We start from the raw sequence: 18,131 nt of genomic DNA, 5'->3' as shown, positions 1-18,131 counted from the left end.
CAACAAAAACCTCAACTGCATTTGTGAATGACCTCTTCTTACAGGGCTGTTCATCTCATCCACACATATGTACAGAAGAGATAATTGGGATTACTGCATATATTGTTATATATTTGCTACAAATGCATTATTTATTTAAAATTAAGTTGTCCCATCTGTGTCTCTGTCGATACAGGTTCTGTAAACTTTTTCCAATATTTTTTCATAATGCATTATCACACCATTTGCATACTCACTTTGTTTTTAATGTTACTGTGGTAATAAATGCTAAGAAATTATTTACTGAAATTGTATGAAACAAGTGTATTTTAAGAATTTATTTCCTTCGATTTCCTATAGCTTTGTTCTATTGCAGTAATACTTCTGCAACAAGCCATATATTAACTACAAATCTACTACCAAATACTGTGTTCTAATTTAGAGACTTTTGGTCCTCTTTCCCAATTATGTCTTTACTCGTGGCTGAGGATAAAGGAAGCAAGAGTGTGAAATTTGGGATACTCTATGGCAGAAAAATACAGCTCTTCAGCATCATAAATGAAAAGATGCTCTGTCATCAGTACTGCAGGAAACATTGGGGTCTCTAGCTGCAGCAGTGTCTTCATTGGTGGCACAATGTATGTTTGATTTAAAAATACATAACACATTTTGAATAAGCAGAGTTATCAATGTGATTTTAAAAATCCATTATGTAGGTTAATCTTGTCATATATACTTCATTCTGTGTAAGTAGAGACTGTCCAATGTTGCTTACAAAAGAATGTGTGCACAGAAATTTGTTAAACAGCCAATACTCATCATTGAGTAATTTAGTCTGTTCTGTGTATCAAAATTCATTACCTACATATAAAGTTGTTCATTTATTATAAAACTCTTGGTTGGTTGGTTGGTTGGGTTTTTTTGACTTTCCTATGGTTTTCTTAGTTGTCTTTAATAAATTACTACATGAATAGAGGCTACAGAAATACTACTGCACACTCTTCAAGTAGTGCACGTGCCTGCACATCTGTCATGTACCAGAAGAGTTCAAACTATTTAATTTTTGGTTGTTGACTACTTTTTCTGTGGACATATTACTTGTATCATTTCTCATATAGTTCAGAATGTGTAATTTGTTTAAATTAAAGTCATAATCGAATAAAAATTGATTTAAACTACATTTTCGAATAATTAAATAATTATATGATGGAGACAAAATCCCCTATGTTTTCTATTATCATTTCTCTTGCTAATTTTCTTAAGGTAATTTTGGGTTTTACTGAAATCTCACTCTTAGCACTTAAAAAATAATCTTACTCTTAGAAAATATTTGGAACAACAAGGTCTTCCATTTTGAAGCCAAAATGAATTGTTGTTAAGGGGGAAAAAAAGCTTAGTATCTTTGTATTCTGATTTATTATACAGAAGGCTGTTTTTTAACAAAAAAGGGCTTTTTTTTCTTTTTTTTTCCTCCACTGTTCTCAGTCTCTTTTGATCATTGATCTGGGTGACCCCACGCTCAGGGGTTTTTTCTTCATTTGACATGGACAGATTTTTGAAGTATAGCTCTCCTTTGGGAACCTCAGGCAGTTCCACTTGACTAACCTGTGATCTAATGAGCAGTAATACAGGGTTACAGTGACCATTTTGTTTGCTTTGAGGGAGGATGGCTAGACAGAGAGTGGGAGAGAGGGGTGTCTGTGGAGAAAAAAGATGCAGGGTGATCTAACAGTGTGAAAAAGACTTGTTAGCCCACATTAGTGTGCCTGATTTACTTCACAACAGGTCAGGAAAGGCCAAAGACAGGGTTGTCATTAAATTGCAAAGTTGAAAATCCTGGTATTCAAAAGCATTCTGATTTCTGAAAGTTGTAAATTAGAAAGTTTGTGGTTCATGTTGAATTTGCCGGGGTGATATACAGAAGTACCAGCTTCTCTAAAACATGAAAGGTACATTATAAAATCATGCTGTAAATACAGAAAGAAAAACAGCTTTTTTAAAGTGCTTTCATGGTTGACTGTTTTACAATGAGACTGGGTGTGAAAGAAAGGCCAAACACTAACAAGGTCGTTGCACTTTCTTTATGAGCCCTGGGGACCCCTTAATTATGTGCCCGTGCTGCTTATTTTGAGATCTGTAGAGTGTATGTGTGCGCGTGTTTGTATAATATATAATTTTTTTTATTTATTAAATACAAACATATATATACACGTATGCATATATATGTAAAAATAAAATTCTAGCACCGTTTGCCCAGAAATGTAGTTTTTGAGTCTTCTGCAGTGTATTAGGATTTTTTTTTTTCTCTTATTGTTTCTCTTGGAGTGAACATTAAACACTAATATTCATGCAGTTGGTCATGAAATGAACACAGATTTACATTTACAAAGGCAGAGACCAAACCCCCTATTATTTATGTTATGAAGAATTATTTTCCCTAATCCTAGATGTTGCTTCCTAACACCTGAATTAGACATGACAGCCTGTCTTTAAGACAAATATACTTTTTTGTCGTTGGTTAATATTTGCAGGTTTTTTTATTGCTGCTTTGCAATTGCAAAAAGAAGAAGTTGGCGCTACTTATTTCTGAATTTACATTTCTTCTTCTGTTTCATTCACTTACTTGGCAGTGGCCTGAATCTGGTGATTTGAAGAGTACAAGTACCATGCAGAATATCCTTTTAAGTTGTTGCATTGATGGCCTTTAACTCATAGCAAACTCTTGTCATTGCTATTTCTGATCTGTCTGGCTTTAGTAAAAATCAAAGTGCAGCCTTTTAGCTATATTATTATTGTGCATTGAAGCGGTAGGTAATAAAACAAATGGGTGGTCTTAGGGGTAAGGTACTTTTTTCTCTCTGCTACCAGGAGTTTCACTAATTGATTCTTACTCCTGCTGGCTGTCAAATACCAGTTTTCCACAACTGGCATACAACTGTGTCAACTTTTAGATTGTAGTACATGGACAGATTTTGCTGTCTTGATCTTTGTGTAAGTCATTACAGCTAATAAATACACAAAGTTAAATGTCTGAAAACAGTTGACTGTAATTAAGAGAATTTTTCTTATCTGACTTCAGGAACTGTGTCCTGCTTGTTCATTCAGATAATTTCATTGACATTAAGGGAGTGTCTCCCCTTGGTTAAAAGGAAGAGAAGACAATAGGATGTCAGGCTAATCATGTTGAACATTAACTTTTGGGTTTTGCTTGCATTGGATTATGTATTAATACGTAGTGCCAGATTATTTTTGGTTTATCTTGATTCTCTTTTGTTTGCTGTGAACATATGGTGTAGTTTTGCCTCCTGATAAACTGAACTTTACATGACAGTTGAACATGGGAAACAAAATACATTTTCTATGTACAGTACTGCATTTCTCAATTACTTTCCCAGTGTGTAATGCCTGTTTGCACTACATTGTAAAATTCAGTGTTGGTATAGAATTAATTTATTTTGAAACAACATCGTGTCCAAAGTACCTTAGTGGTTACTAGACTCAAAGACTAGTCTCAAAAAATTTTACCATGTTACATTTCCATTTTCTCTACTATTTTAACTGGTGTTTAGTTTCAGCAGCTTGCTGGAGATACATTCTAGGAAACTCTCCACTCGACTAGCTTTCTCTGTAGCTTTAGGTCATGATAGTCAATGGAAACTTGTCAGGGCATAAAATGATGGAAAAATGTTTAACAAATCAGAACACTGAATCAAAACACACTTAAGCTTTGCTACTATTCTCTTTCCATTGACTTTCTCCATTCCCTAAATAACATTGTCTGTGCAGTGTCTACGCTCTCTTTATTAGCTCTTCTGTTTGATTTAATTATTCAGTTACTCAGTGTGTTTGAATTAAGTCATCTCTGCCAATCTGCTTATTACAAAGCATGTGGTCAGTGAGAAGAGACTAATGTCATCTCACTGGACTAATATCTGAGGGCGTTTGTTTAGGAATCAAGACACTGGAGCAGTATTTCAAAATTGGCTTATAAACAAAAGTGAATCCAAGAGTAGATTAATGTACTGATACTGCCAGTAGCAGGCAGCAGACGTGTAAATATTACTTGCCCATGGGAAGACCATGGGTAGTTTTCATATATTCCTGTTGGCTTTCTTAAGAACATTAATAGTTTTTGCAGCTTGGTGTCTGGAAATTCTTTTAAGAAACATGAAAAATTTATTGCCATGTAATTTTTTTTCACATAAACTTGCCAGGTTTGATATGAAAAGATAAAGATCTTTTTTGATGGTGATATTGTTGCTTGATTTAGGAAGACTGGTCACAAAAGAAGAGGGGCTATGGCCAAATGCAGGCTTACGGAAAATCATCCTTCCAGTTCATAACTGCCTTTCAAGAAAGCGTTTCTTGTTAGACAGAGATGTTAACTTTTAACGTAGGTGCTAAAATGCAATGTAGAAGTTTCTTCTGTTTACCTATATGTCGTGATACACAACCTGCAGCAAAAAGTTAGTCCTTCCTGCAGGTTAAGCTACAATTCCTGCATGTTATATCCACTGTAAAATCCTTAATGGTGTGAAGTGGTTATGATTTAACCCACATCATGGATGGGATGCAAAATAGGAGAAAGAAAACATAAAAGTAGTTGCAGGTGCTCTTTCACTAGAGAAAATGGGTGTGCCTTCTTACATTTCTCTTAAGTCATTATTTGTGTTTATGGGCTGTATTTGAGAAGTATACATGTAAAAATGTTCTAAACTGGAAATACAGTAGCTAATGTGTTGCATAAAAATGAAGTGTTATGCTGTGCCAATGGACTCTGACAATTCAGATTTTAGAAACTGTGAAATGGCCCTAAAATGCTCCCCATATGTATTTGGCTACCTCTCCTTTTGGAAGTAATTCCTTCTGTGCAATAGGAAAAAATGTTACTTAACTCGAAAATAAATTCAATAATGCCACCCTTCCCCTGCACAAATAAGACAGTGGGGGTGGTAATACTATGTCTGGGAAAGGAAGCAAAAATGCATGCTTGGATATCCCATTGCCGGCTGTTGTAGGGAGTGTGCTTGCCAGCAGTTCCTGGCAAGCTTATTCCTTCCAAACCCTCTCCAAACTCTCCAGGCATTTAAAAAGTTTTTTGCCTGTTAGTCACCTTTCACTTACTTGTAGTGTAGAAGGAATGTTAAATGACTGAAGAACTGCCTGTTTTGAAATCAGGAACATTGAATTAAATTCTTGTTTTGTTATATGTTTGCTTGTTGACATTTACTTTACAGCGTGGTTGAGTTATGAAGATAGCTGCTAGTGGCCAAACTGGGTCACAGCTTAAGGGGTCTGCTTTTGCCAGTAATAAGGCACAGGGTTTGGCTGATGTTTTTTATGCATGTAGAAGGCAGCAGGTCATTAAGTTCCTGACCCCTGTGCAGGGGGAGGGATGCTTCAGAAGTGAGCTGTGTTCAAAGGGTAGATCAGCAAAGTGGCATCTCCATTTTTGGTAGAACCTGGCTGAGAGATAATTTAAAAATCTACTATGTCTGGCAGTGGAGTACATGAAGCCTCCTTGTGTTAGTTTGATTCAGTTGTGGTCTGGTGTTTGAGTCCTTTCATGTGTACTATTGAACAGGCTGTGCATGGGTCTGAATCTCAATAAGGCAAGGCATTTGAAGATGAAATGAATAGTGTATGTTAAGTATCACTTAATAAAAATGTCATTTAGAGTCTGCAGCTCTAATCAACACTCTGCTGGGGAGGAGACCTGACAGATAAGCACTGTGCCCTAAAAAAACACTGTTGTGGAAGCCTGTTCGGGCAGAGAGAGGTTAGAGAGAGAAAACAGATACAATGAAAGAGGAGGAACTTGACTAATGTCCTAGGTAGAACCTTGGCTGAGGGCAGACTAGAAATCTAGCTGCTCAGATGCAACATATTTTGCAAAACTGTCCTTTTCAGTAAGGTTCAGATTCATAATTGTATTTCTGTTCTTTCCACTCCATTTTGTTCTTAGACACACAAAAGCTGAATTAGAGACCTCAGTTATAAATTGTTGTACCAGAGACAATTGAAATTACATCTGGGACTGTGCTGCCCCTTCCTTTGTGCCTTTTAGGCAGAAGGCTGTCTGGATCTTTTCATGCATCTTACTCCCCATACTTACGTATTTAACTGAAATAGTAGTATAGTCTTGGAACGTGTCAGTCTTTTAATGTATTTGCTTGTCGTCTTTGAGGTAAGAAAACAGTCTGCTCTTCATTTTACAGGAATTTAAGCACTGGTAGACTGTCAGCTGCAACCACAAAGCTAATGGACATCTAATTACTGGTGATTCCATTGAGAGTTTGAATCTGAAGCAGGAACTAAGAGCTTAATGCAAAAGTTTGGTCAAACAGCACAGAAAATGGGTCTGTGTTGTCCCAACTGGTGCTATCACTAATCACTGAATATTTCCATTTTTCTCCTTTTCCAAGATGGCTCTGATTCAGCCAAAATCACAGTGCTTTTATCTGTGTACACCCTGATATACGCTAATAAAATAACTGTGGTATGAGTCATAAGAACTGCTGTCATAAGGAGTCCTGCACCGTATATATGTTGATGTTACGGTCATGGTATTGTCTTCTCTGACTGGAGAAGTTTTATGTAAATCATTTAAGCAATAAACTAGTATAACAGTTTTCAGGTCCTGGGGCTTTACAATTATTTCAACTTCTGTTTCCTGAAGAGTACAGTTTTAAGTATTCTGAGAACCTACAATGAAGTAGCTGGAAGCGCTTGCGAATACAGTATGCAGTGTCTGGGTACTGTGATCAGGGAATGAAGGAAGATTTGACTTGCCATGCTCAGGATTATCAGTCAGAGACTGACTGTGTCAGTCATTTGACTAAAATATGTCAAAGGCTAGAAAAATGTGCCAAAGCTCATTGGATTATTTTTGTGCAACTGAAAATTAATTTTTGTTTTAATTGATTTGATTTAAACTTTTAATTTATATTCAAAATACAGTTTTTAGTATACTTATATGACCTGTCAGTTTGTAACCTGTTTGACAGCAATAGCTGCAAATTAATTGAAAGAGGTAGTGATGTTGCTCTGACACTTGAGGGTTGTGTCATTCAAAACCTTTTCTGACCATTTGAAAAGATTTTGATTTATTCAATATTGGTCTGGATTCTCTGTTATTGTAATAACTGGAAATAAATATAGCACTGTCAAGTTCTGAAGTGGCATTCCTGAGTTACCTAAGACATAGATAATATACAGTATCTTCCAATTAGTTATCTGTTATAAAGAAATTACTCTGCATATATCATTCATTTCAGTATGTATGAGTCAGTTTCACTTCCTTCTTACTAAGGGTGTCTGATCTGGAGACAGTTAAATCGTTCTCTGAGTTTAATGTTTTTTGAGATCTATGGAGATTTAATATTCTCTATTTGGGCGATCATTTTCCTCCTTGTTCATTCAGTTATGGTGTTACAGAAATCAGAAATCGTATTTCTATAAAATATTTTTTAGATGTGTGGAATGACTATCCTTAAGTGGTCATTTTGCTGCTATACCCATTGAAGGCCATAATTTTCTTTAACTTGTAGATTTAAAATTCTCTACACTGTTTAGTTTATTTCAGTTGTTTCCATTTCTTTTGCTTGACTGTGTGTTCTTAATGGGGTTTTAATTCATCTTTTGTGAAAAAAATTGTTGCTATTTGGAAGTATTTCAGAATTAATAAGTTAGAATGTTGGTGCTAATATTCAGAATATAAGTGTTAATGTACAGAATGTAAGTGCTAATAGATAAGAGCTCTTTAATTTTGCATTAATAGACAAAAAGTAGTCTCAGCTAGTTTGTGTAGTAGAGTCATTTGCAAGCTTTGATAAAATTGTGAATTTTTCCAGAGATGAAAAAGAAAACTTTAAATCTGGTCTCCAGTTCTCTTTTCTGGTCCTAAATTGTTACTTCATCAGTTACTCTGTTCTTAATTTAAACTGATGAGTCTCTTCGGGAGTCAAGTTTATGGGAGTTTTGTGAAGAGGGGTATAAAGTGTTACTGCTGAAAAGTGTGGCGATCCTGTACCTATTAAAGGAATTTGCAGCTTGAGCTTCACAAAAGACTCAGCAAGAAACCGATGTAGTTCTATAGAAATGCAGGAAAACTCTGCCAGAAATCCTGCAAAACACCACAGGATTCCACAAATTTAGCATTTTTCAGCTGACTGCACTCTGGACAGCTGCCCTCCCTCTACAGCAGTGATAGATCTGATCAGGGCCATCAGTCTCACAACCTCTATCGAAGTTTTCTCTTTTGCATATTCAGACTTTGCTTAGATGGCCACTTTGTGCAGTTCTCAGAAACAGAGAAATGTTTTCTTATCTGCAGCTTTTGTTGCTGGGAAGATATGTACAATTATTCATCACCATGATTTTTACAGTTATCTTACTTGAAAGCACTCTGAAAGTCTTAATTTCTGATGATAAAAGGAAAATTGAAGTCTGTTCTTGTTGAGCAAATTTCTACTTCATAGCTATTGAAAACAGTTGTCTTTCAAAAACAGTTTGTGTTTGTCACATTATTTTAAGCCTCTGATTTTAAATTGGATTTCTAGATCTCTGTTCTTTTAGTACCATGCTTGCTGTTCCAACAGAGGAAGAGTTACAGATACCACCATCATAACCTTTCTGTTCATGAGCTTCAAGGCACTGAGGATAATTTCCAAAACAAACTTTATCATCATAATTTTCTATGCCAAGCATAGATCTACACAAAAAACCCTCGAACAACCCTATACTACTTCTCTTTTAAATTGTGTGCTGTGTACTGGATCCTGCAAGGTTTTACTGTGCTATGGTACTATATTTTAGGACCATATAATCTTTTTTGTATTTCATAACACTAGGGAAACATTATTATTTACACATAGTATCTAAAGTTTCACCTTGGAAGGGCCAAGCCACATGTCTCTTGTAGTCTGACTCTGAGGCTGGCAGGCTATTGTTAGAAAATACAAGGTTTGTTTTTGTCATGCAGTAATAATCTCCTGCTTGTCTTTGCAGACCCAAGTATTTCATCTTAGATTTAACAGGCAAACAACAAGGGAGAAGAGATGAAGAGGAGAAGAGTGAACTAGAGTCCTAGAAATTTCCTTTTCTTTCTTTTCTTTTCCCCATGAAACTAGTTCTGCAGAGGAAAGAATATTTACAGTCAAGGTCTGCCAGCTAATGTCACCAAGCATTGAGTGGGAAGAAGAATGCTAAAAAGCAGAAAATGAGAGCTGTGCTTATGGGTTTGCCTCCCCAGAAGAATTGAAATTGTTAGCATTTTGGACTTCTTTTCAGAGGCTCAGAGCCTCACCTGTCTGTGGTTTGCTGCAAATCTGATGTGGTGACCATTGCCCCTCACAAATGTGTGTCTGAGAGCAATTAAAGTTTTGCCAAAGAATACTGAAAAAAAAATTAGGTACGTGTATGTCATGTAGTTACTGAATTCTTTAAAGATAAAAACAAAGGCCACCACAGAAGCAAATTAAAGCCCCTGGGAGCTGACATGGTTATTGAAAGCTTTAACATTGAAAGCCCTGCCATAGAAACCTGCTTTCCTATTGTCATTCATTTTGGTCTCTGAAAAGGAATTTATGATCAAAGTTTTGTTTGAGCACAAACTAATGGCACAGTTAAGCACTCAGATTAGATTCTGGCAAAGTTAACCTGGGATTTGGGTCTTTTTTTTTAACATGGTACACATCCTGTAGTGAGAAAAGCATTTTACCCCTTAAAATGTTTACACCTTAAAATATGACTTTACATGAGGTGAGTTTTTAAGGCTACTTTTTATAATAAAAAAAAAAAAAGTCAAAGAATCTGTTTATGATATTCTTCTTGAATTAGTTTAGATCTGAGTTTCATGTTTTATATCTGCTACTGCTATTTCATACTAAACTTTAATCTGGAGCATTTTTGTGGGTGACATCTCACAAGGTAAATGAAATAAAAACTGTATATTTAAAATACTTTAATTCATAAGATGCTTCTATGTATGAAGTTTCCAACTTGATGATTCTCCATCAATTGCCCACTGTCCAATTTTTCAGTTGCTATCGGCAGAAATAAGTTCTATTTTTTTGCAGTTAATATATCATAATATAATTATTGTTGTCATACAAGCTAATTACCAGTTGATTCATTTGGTAACACATACAGTTTGCTTTAATCCAAGACAGGCTTTGAGGGAGAAGTTAAGAAATAACTGTTACTTACAGTGGGAGAAGTAATTACAATTATTGGGGTGAAAGGAAATACATAATTTCATGTGTCTGCTGTGGAACTGCTGTACAAGTCTATAGTTGACTTCTGTGGAAGCAGGTTATTTCTGCACTCCAGCTTATGCCTGTAGAAAAAAGTCTTAGAAAAGCTCTAGGTTGATAATGACAATCTGTAGTTTTGAATAACTTGGTTACCCCAGTACAGGTGGAAGAAATGTTGATTTCTGTGATAGAAAAACAAAGCTCCGAAGATTGTGATGGTGAAATGAGTTATATAAGCTCCTAAGAGGTCATTTAAAACAAGGGTCAAGAGCAATCTGAGTGTGTACAGTTCCCTTAACACAGACACTCATGCTGGTATACATTGCAATTTTAGAAGTAGCTTTAGAAATGCTGTCTCATGGTGTAATCAAAGCAACAAGACCAATCAGCCAATTTAAATGTTGTCTTGAATGCCGATGGGAAATAGGAGTATATTTCTAGTCCTATATATGGTGTTTATAAAAATAATGCATTAGAAGCTAAATAATGGATTCAGAAGACTGCCTTTGGAGTGTGTTGAAAGAAAGAAATCCCAATAGAGGTTCCCCCTCTGCTGGTAGAGAGTTCAATGTTCAAGACATTTCAGTGTGTCTGGACACTGAGGTAAATTCGATTGAGTCTGAACATGCTTATGGAATAAAAAAGCCACTGTTACACAGTACAAACTATTGTGATTCTACTGAAAGCATTTTAAAGTGAAATACAGTACAACTGAAGTTACCAAGTTCCCTGTCTATTTATTTTAGCTGTCACATAAGTAATTCATGTCAGATGCCCAACGGAGAGCATACACTGTGTTGTTAATTTGTATTATTCCTAACCTGTGGCACCGTTCAACTTCTTGTTTACCCATTTCAGTGGTGTTTAAGAATTTTGTCCTGGTAAGCAACCCTTTGCACTTACCCTTTTTAAGATATTTGCAATTCAATTTAATTAATGATCTGCTTAAAATACTGTTATATGCATGCTTGTCAGGAGAATTTCTCAAATCCTTCTGTGATGGGAAACGCTTGTACCAAATTTTGCATGTTTACTTTTAGTAATTGTGAGGAATGAAAATTTTAGCGGTATTGGAGACAAGAGAAATAGATTATTCATGAGAAACAGGTACCACAATTCTCTAAGTGAACCAGCAGGAAAATACAAATGAACAAACTAAAAGCCATCTTTAGTGAATGTCTTGAACACCCATGTGAAATCCTGCTGCCTAGTCTGTTTGTCCTGAGACTGGTATGAAATTTTTTGTCCCAACAGGCCCACTAGTGTGATACTTTTTCCTCTACCAGAGGAGAGATTGCCCATCAGGAAGGGAAATAATTCCACTGTCTCTTTGCTGGTTTCTTTCAGCTTTTCTTTTTCATGTTTGGCTAGGTTGAAACTTGCTCTTAGCTTTAGATTTAATGTTCAATAAGATGGTGAATCAATCCCCTATTTTAAAATGGAAAATGCTGTGGCTGGTTATTTACCTCTCTGTACGTATATCAGGCTCTGTGCATGAAATATAAAAGTAGTGCCTATTTACATTTTTTAAAATATGCCAAGGTTTTATGTTTTGAAATATATTCCAAAACTGTTTTATTTTGGTATGGCAAATACTAAAATAACTTTGATTAAGTATTTGAAATAAATATTATTATATATCTCAAGTAATTTCCATTTCTTATGAATATAATTAAGGCTCTATTACAACTGTAAACCAAAACCTTTCTATAGTTCATGTATTCATAAGGCAATAAGTATGAAAACAAGTTACTCGGTTGCATACAAAACTCACAAAAAGTAACTTTTTTTCCATGAAGTCAAGCATTTGAATATGACTTAAATTCACTTGTGCAGGCTTAATGTTGTCTCTCTGTACATCTAGCTAGTGCAAATGAGACAGAATGAGGTTTTGTTCCCTTCAGAATTATAAATCATAAGAGGACTGTAGATGAGTCTGATATGATCATTCAGCTAAAGCTGAATGGAATTTCTTACAGCAAAGAAACAGCACCATCAGCCAAAGGGGTTTTTATTTCTTCTTAAGCAGTGGATAGTTTTGGAATTATTACAATTTGGTTTTGTAACTTTTTTAATATGAAAAAAGATAGGCAATGTTAATACTTCTTTCCCTTCTCCCCTGTGTTTAGTATGAGTTGAATTATTTTAATATCTAAGAAAGCAAGTAGGCTTTTTGCCACTAAATCTGATTTTGGTTTTAATATTTTTTGAATACTTATGGATTTATAAAGGCTTTTTTGGTTATGCTCTCTGTTCTGAGAAAAATAGCTCTGGCTTTTTAATCACCTAATTTGTTTTTATATAACTGTTGGTGTCTGTAGCAAGTACTAATCCATATCTATTGGAGTTCTTCAGTGTTGTTTACTTGTATTAGATTTAAATTAAGAGAAAGTATGACTTTTCAACCTTCAGTTTTACGCTTGTCTTTCAAGGTGGTGTAAGCTCTATCTACAACTAATCTGTTATTTTGTTTTGGCCAAAGAAGTTAGATGTGGGGTGGCGTATTTTCTCATTAAACTAGCACTAAAAATAAGCAATTGCTGTTACAAAGAAGGTTGAAATTGCAACTTTTCTGATAATCTAATTTTGTTTAATTTTCTTTGAACTTGAAATAGTTTTAACCATTTTCAGCTAAGTTTGAGGCTGACTATTCATAACTTCATTATATGCCTACTCTATATACTAGATATTAGTATAAACTAATGAAGAATAGAGTTGATTTGAAAATTTGGCTGCTCCTATATGCATGGTGAGTTCAAAATTATCCCTGTTTATACAGCCTTCGGCAATTTAAGCAGTGTATTTTGTCACCTGCTTTGCTGTCTCATGAAGCACTGGAACTTTTATGAAGAAATAGAAAATATGACTTTGAATCCTTGACGTCTTTTAAATAAATGCATGTATTGATAGTGACAGATTGCTGAACTTGGCATTAGACACTTAGCTGTGTTTCTTGCCAAAAGTAATCCAGATGTGCATAATTTATCCGCCTGCCATATGTGCACTGACACGTCTTTCTATAATCAACTGTCTGTTGAGTATTGTTAAACAGTTAAATGTTCTTTATCAACTTTCTGAATAATGCTAATAAGACCTTTAAGGAGTTAAGGAGCAGCAAGACCATAAAAACAGCTTTCTTAAACTGAAGAAAGCAACTTCAGATTTTTGATTGTCCAGAAGGCATACGTGTTCATAAAAGATTAAATGGTAAAAGGAGCTTATGTAAAGACTGTTTTAGGTGGTGTTACACAACTAAGGAGTATGCATATTTTACGTAATCTCATTATGATGGGGCAGATCTTTGTTGTGACAGTGTAAAGGAAGTTGCTATGGAATAATAACATTAATTAATAAGAATTTTTTTTTTTGTATGAAGTGCTTGTTGAAAGGAGAAAATGAACTTAATTTGATGAGCAAACTTGATAACCAAACGTATCCTGGCAGTAAGTTCAGAAAGAGTTGTAGGAGGACATTTGTGTCATTTGGAGTATTTCACCATATCATCAGAAGCAACTCCCATTTTATGACATGTTTTGCACTGGGTATTTGTTCTTCAGCTGCCCTCTGAAAGTTATTTATTAATTAGTTGTATTCCATGACCTGAGTGGAAAAATTCCTATGCAAAAAGAGTTTTTGTCCAAGGAGTTTGCTATCCCAGAATTTTGTTGCACAGCAAACACTGATCCATAGAAATATTCCCCCTTTGTTTCCCATATGCTTATCCTTTCACCCCATTGACATAATGTTATCAGAATATTAACATGGATAATCTGGCTTTCATCAATCTGAGTCAGATCCCAGTGTTCACCTCGGAGGTATATAGGAAGGTGTGTGGTGGTCATGTAGAGCAAAATGCACAGTGTCTCATTTTCCCTGAGTTTCCCCTGAGGAGAAGGGTGTCTGGCTCTGTCTGATGTTCCTGTGCGTACAGGTAAGTATTTATCCCTACAGTTATATAGATATCTATCTGTTGTACATAGGCCTGTCTTTGTAGCAATCTGCTTTGGTTTTTGAACTCCCCCTCTCACTCCCCCCCACTCCCCTAGCAGTTGCATAACTTGTGGCACGATCAGCAGCTCTTCTTCATCATCCTGGGAGGTCTCAGTCATGACCTTTTCCAACTGTGGATCTTCATCATTAAGATGAGCATAGGTGTACATAAGTTGTTGAGAGCACCAACTATATGATGCTTACTCCCATAAGGTCATCCAGATTTGAGCAACTCATCTTGGTTGGTACAAGGGAAGAAGCAAAATGCCTGCATAATGTCCTGAAATTGGGCTACCGTTCTAGACACACTAATGTGGCAAGCATTTCTTGATGCCATCCTGTTAGAAACCATCTTTGCTGAAATGGTTGAAAGATGCTCCCTGGTTTGTAGGCACGTGCTCATAGTTTGTAAACTTTGCTGTTTATAAGATTCAGTTTACCTTTCTGACCAATACATGTGATCTAAATGGAGGTACTGATTCAGTGTTTGAGATGTTTCGCTGCTCTAGTTATCAAAGATACATGGATATGGTATGGCACAGTACCCTCATGGAAATGTTGGCATTATGGAGGAACCTCGGGAGGATTCTTCAGGAAAGTCTGTTGGGTGTTGGTGAACAGTTCATAATCTTCTGAAGTTGCTAGGGTCTTAGTTAAAAACGTATGTTGATCATGGATTAACACTGATCCATGCTGTTTGAACTTCTGTGCTCACTAGACTGTGCTACAGCTATTCTACTAGGATCTCTGCCCTTTCAGAACAAACCAGACACCAAAATCAAAGGTCTCAGGTGTGTTCTTAGCCACTTCTGGGGACTGATCATCGTACTGAGCTGTTTCCTGAAGTATAAAATTTTTGTCTAATTTTTAAAGTTACTTAATGTTTACTTGCCTGATGAAAAAGTAGTAGCATGCAAAATATGGGAAAGCACATTTTCTGAATATACTGTCTTTGTTCTTGATGAAGGTGCAGCTTCTTGCACTCAAGAAGCACTGTGGAATCTCTGTTCCATAACCAACCAGAAATTTGCACCATGGATGACTCTCCATTCCCTGAAAGGAAATCCAAACATATTTCAACAATTATTCCTTATAATGCAAGTTTTCTTCATTAGTGTAAATCAACATTTTTGGAAATTTAGATACTTTGGGGTTAGGAAAGGATCACAGAATTTTCAGTACAGTTTTCTCATTGATTTGTGGTGTTTTGCCTTTTGTTCTAATCGTTAATAGAACTATGAATGTGAATTTACCGCCTGGCTCCCTTGTTTAAAAAACCCCATACACATCACCAAAAAACATTGTCATCTGTGATATTCCTTCAGGCAATGTATTTCAGGGATTAATTCACTCCTTTATTAATCTGCATTCAGCATAGTAGTTTATGTCAGTTTTATAATAATGTACTAAAATTTACTCTCTGTTATGTGATCAGTTTCTGAGAGAGCAGTACCTTTCTAAAGAATTCCAGTTGAGAAGGTACTTGTTTTCTCTTTAGAAAATGCTAATGTGTTAAAATATATATTGATGTTTGCACTTTGTGAAATAATGTGATATTTTCCATTGCTTGTATCTTGCATAGTTTTATAAACCTCTGAGAAGCCTTCAGCCTCCACAAACCACTGACATACATGGCTTTTATGAAAAAACTGTTTTGCTCTGACTACTTATGTCCTGAATTTGCTAGAGCTGTCATGGTTTGCTACAGAATTGCTCTCCATAATCTTCATTTTAGTTTTCTTTCTTAAACTGTTTCTGTCTCAATTCTGGGAGCCAGAGACTCTTTAAAAAAAAGTACAGAGTTAAGTAAGTGTTGTTACATTATTATATTACATGACCATCTGAAAATTTATGATTGTGGCATTTTGAAATTTTTGTCACTGATCGTTTAGTCAGTATCAGTGACATCCTGGCCACTTCTACCATGATGATTTTGTCATTCCATATGTTTTCTGATAGGCAGATGAAAAGGGGGAGTGGGGAGGAGAGGAAAGATAATTCAGAATTAACCTGGATGTGTGTATGTATGTTTACATACATCCTCCAGACGGTGTTGCAGTGAACATCAACTGAAATACTGTATATCTGTGCACTGTAATTTTACAGTGCAGTAGCATTTAGTCATTTTAGTTTGTCTTCAGTTACATTTACCAAAAGACTAATTAATGTACTAGAAAAGTGGTTTTGGCTAGTGAAGAGCTAGCCTGACAACTGAACTCTCATTGCATTTCCATTTACCTGTCTTGTTAAAGTAGACAAACCCTGGATTGACTATAGTTTGAAAGGTTAGCTGAAAAGATTAAAGGTGACTTGTAAATGGAAAATGACAACTTGGCACTTTCGAATTCTAAACACATCTGGTCTAGTGTTCCTCTTGTTGAGTGGTAGGTCTGCCAAGACTTGTTGCAGACTTTGTAGAGCAGTTATAATAAACCTGTTCAGAGAGTTTAAAAGAACTTGGCATGCCATATGGCAGGTTCTTGAGTAGTTCTGTCAGGAGCCAAGTGTACTATAATAGACCCCTTTTAAATTGTTGGCTTACACGGAGACTGAAGATGTCTGCGTTTTCTCCTTCTTTTCCCCCCTCCCCTGAAGTACAAAAGGCAGATGAATTTATTAAAATGCTTCTTTAGTGTGTGTTACTGAAGCTGTGAAAGAGACCAGTAGATAAACATTATTGTAAGTTTGCTGGTGCATTCTCATTTATGCCTGTAGGCAAGATAAATTTATCTACTTATGTTAGAGGAGCCTTTAATCAGATAATCTGTTATTGCAAGTAGTTTAGATCAGGAGGTGAGTAGTTTTTAAACAGGCCTTTACAATGTGTGTAGATTTTGCTGGTCCTGTTCTTCATCATAAGAAACATAAAACACAATCAGGTATAAAGAATGTAAGCAGTATCCTTTTCATTCTTAATTTCAATACAGTGTATGTAACTGCAGACATATACAATATTTTTAGATGAATATACAGCCCATAAAATATTGCTCATTAGATTACAGATAAAAGAACAGATCCAGATGTTTGGATAATAACATCCTTCTAGAGAAGTAAAAAAGTGGCAGGAGGATTGAAATGTATACAGATAACATCACATGAAAAATCTGGCCCCATATACCTAGACATAAAGAAGATGGAGATTATAATAAGAGGCCTAAGATAGTAATGTCCAGCATGAATTTTCATGTGCTGGAAAGATCTCTGCTTTTCGAAAGAATAAGTTGTTTCACTGTGGTGTACACATTCATGTTGGTCTTCAGTTCTGGTCTTTATGTTGGTCTTACAGAATTCTCACTTTACACAAGGAAACCTGTGGTTTAATATATGGAAACCTTGATCACCTTTGACACCGACATCCTCTATTGCTGTATTGGAAAGGGTATGCTTTTCTCAAAGCATCTTCATCTTATTCAAGATGTGGCAGGATGTGAACGACACACAGAGATGCTTGAAGTGGTTGGGCACAGAAATCCTATGTTCATGCTTCTTTCTTGCATACAGGCCAAGCATTTATTGAGTTGCAGCTCAGGGTTGTATAGTCAAGCCAAAAACTTTTGGGGCAGAAACACTTCAGTCTAGCTGTGTGATTCATCTTGGTTTTAATCTCTCCTTTCCTCTTTGAGTGAGGGAGAGGTCAATAAGGAGGGGATATCTCAGAAGTCATCAGAGAAATCTAAGACCTTATTTATCTCTCAGTCAGTCTTTTTAAAAAATTTTATTTAGTTTTTTTTTTTTTTTTACTTGAAGTGGTTATTGCTTACAGTAGATTTAACGTTCTAAATTTTACCAAAATTTTCAAATCCTCTTGCTTTCAACGGAGCAATATCCCATTAATACTGCCAAGAAAGTTTTTTGTGTGTGTGTACTTTGTTGGTGGTGTTTTGGGTGTTGTTGGGAGATTGGGTC

The 18,131-nt window shown here is 35.7% G+C and overlaps 1 protein-coding gene across 3 annotated transcripts in view; it reads left to right on the top strand.

Annotated features, from left to right (window-relative positions):
- The window catches only part of ARL15 (ADP ribosylation factor like GTPase 15), a 223,571-nt gene that overhangs the window by 104,104 nt on the left and 101,336 nt on the right, over positions 1–18,131 (top strand). The window contains exon 6 of one of the 3 annotated variants that reach the window (XM_042804714.1): positions 2,610–2,778. The exons of the other annotated variants lie outside the window; for them this stretch is intronic. Coding sequence (XP_042660648.1) covers positions 2,610–2,687 — 78 coding nt within the window. The 3' untranslated portion in view covers positions 2,688–2,778. Of the gene's footprint in view, positions 1–2,609; positions 2,779–18,131 lie in introns of those variants that run through there. 3 annotated transcript variants of the gene reach the window in all.

The sequence above is a fragment of the Tyto alba genome, unplaced genomic scaffold (genome assembly GCF_018691265.1).
Source record: "Tyto alba isolate M040663 unplaced genomic scaffold, T.alba_DEE_v4.0 Super-Scaffold_42, whole genome shotgun sequence".
NCBI classification, from domain to species: Eukaryota; Metazoa; Chordata; class Aves; order Strigiformes; family Tytonidae; genus Tyto; species Tyto alba.
Note: the sequence above shows the minus strand (reverse complement) of the source record. Positions and strands in the feature narration are given on the sequence as shown.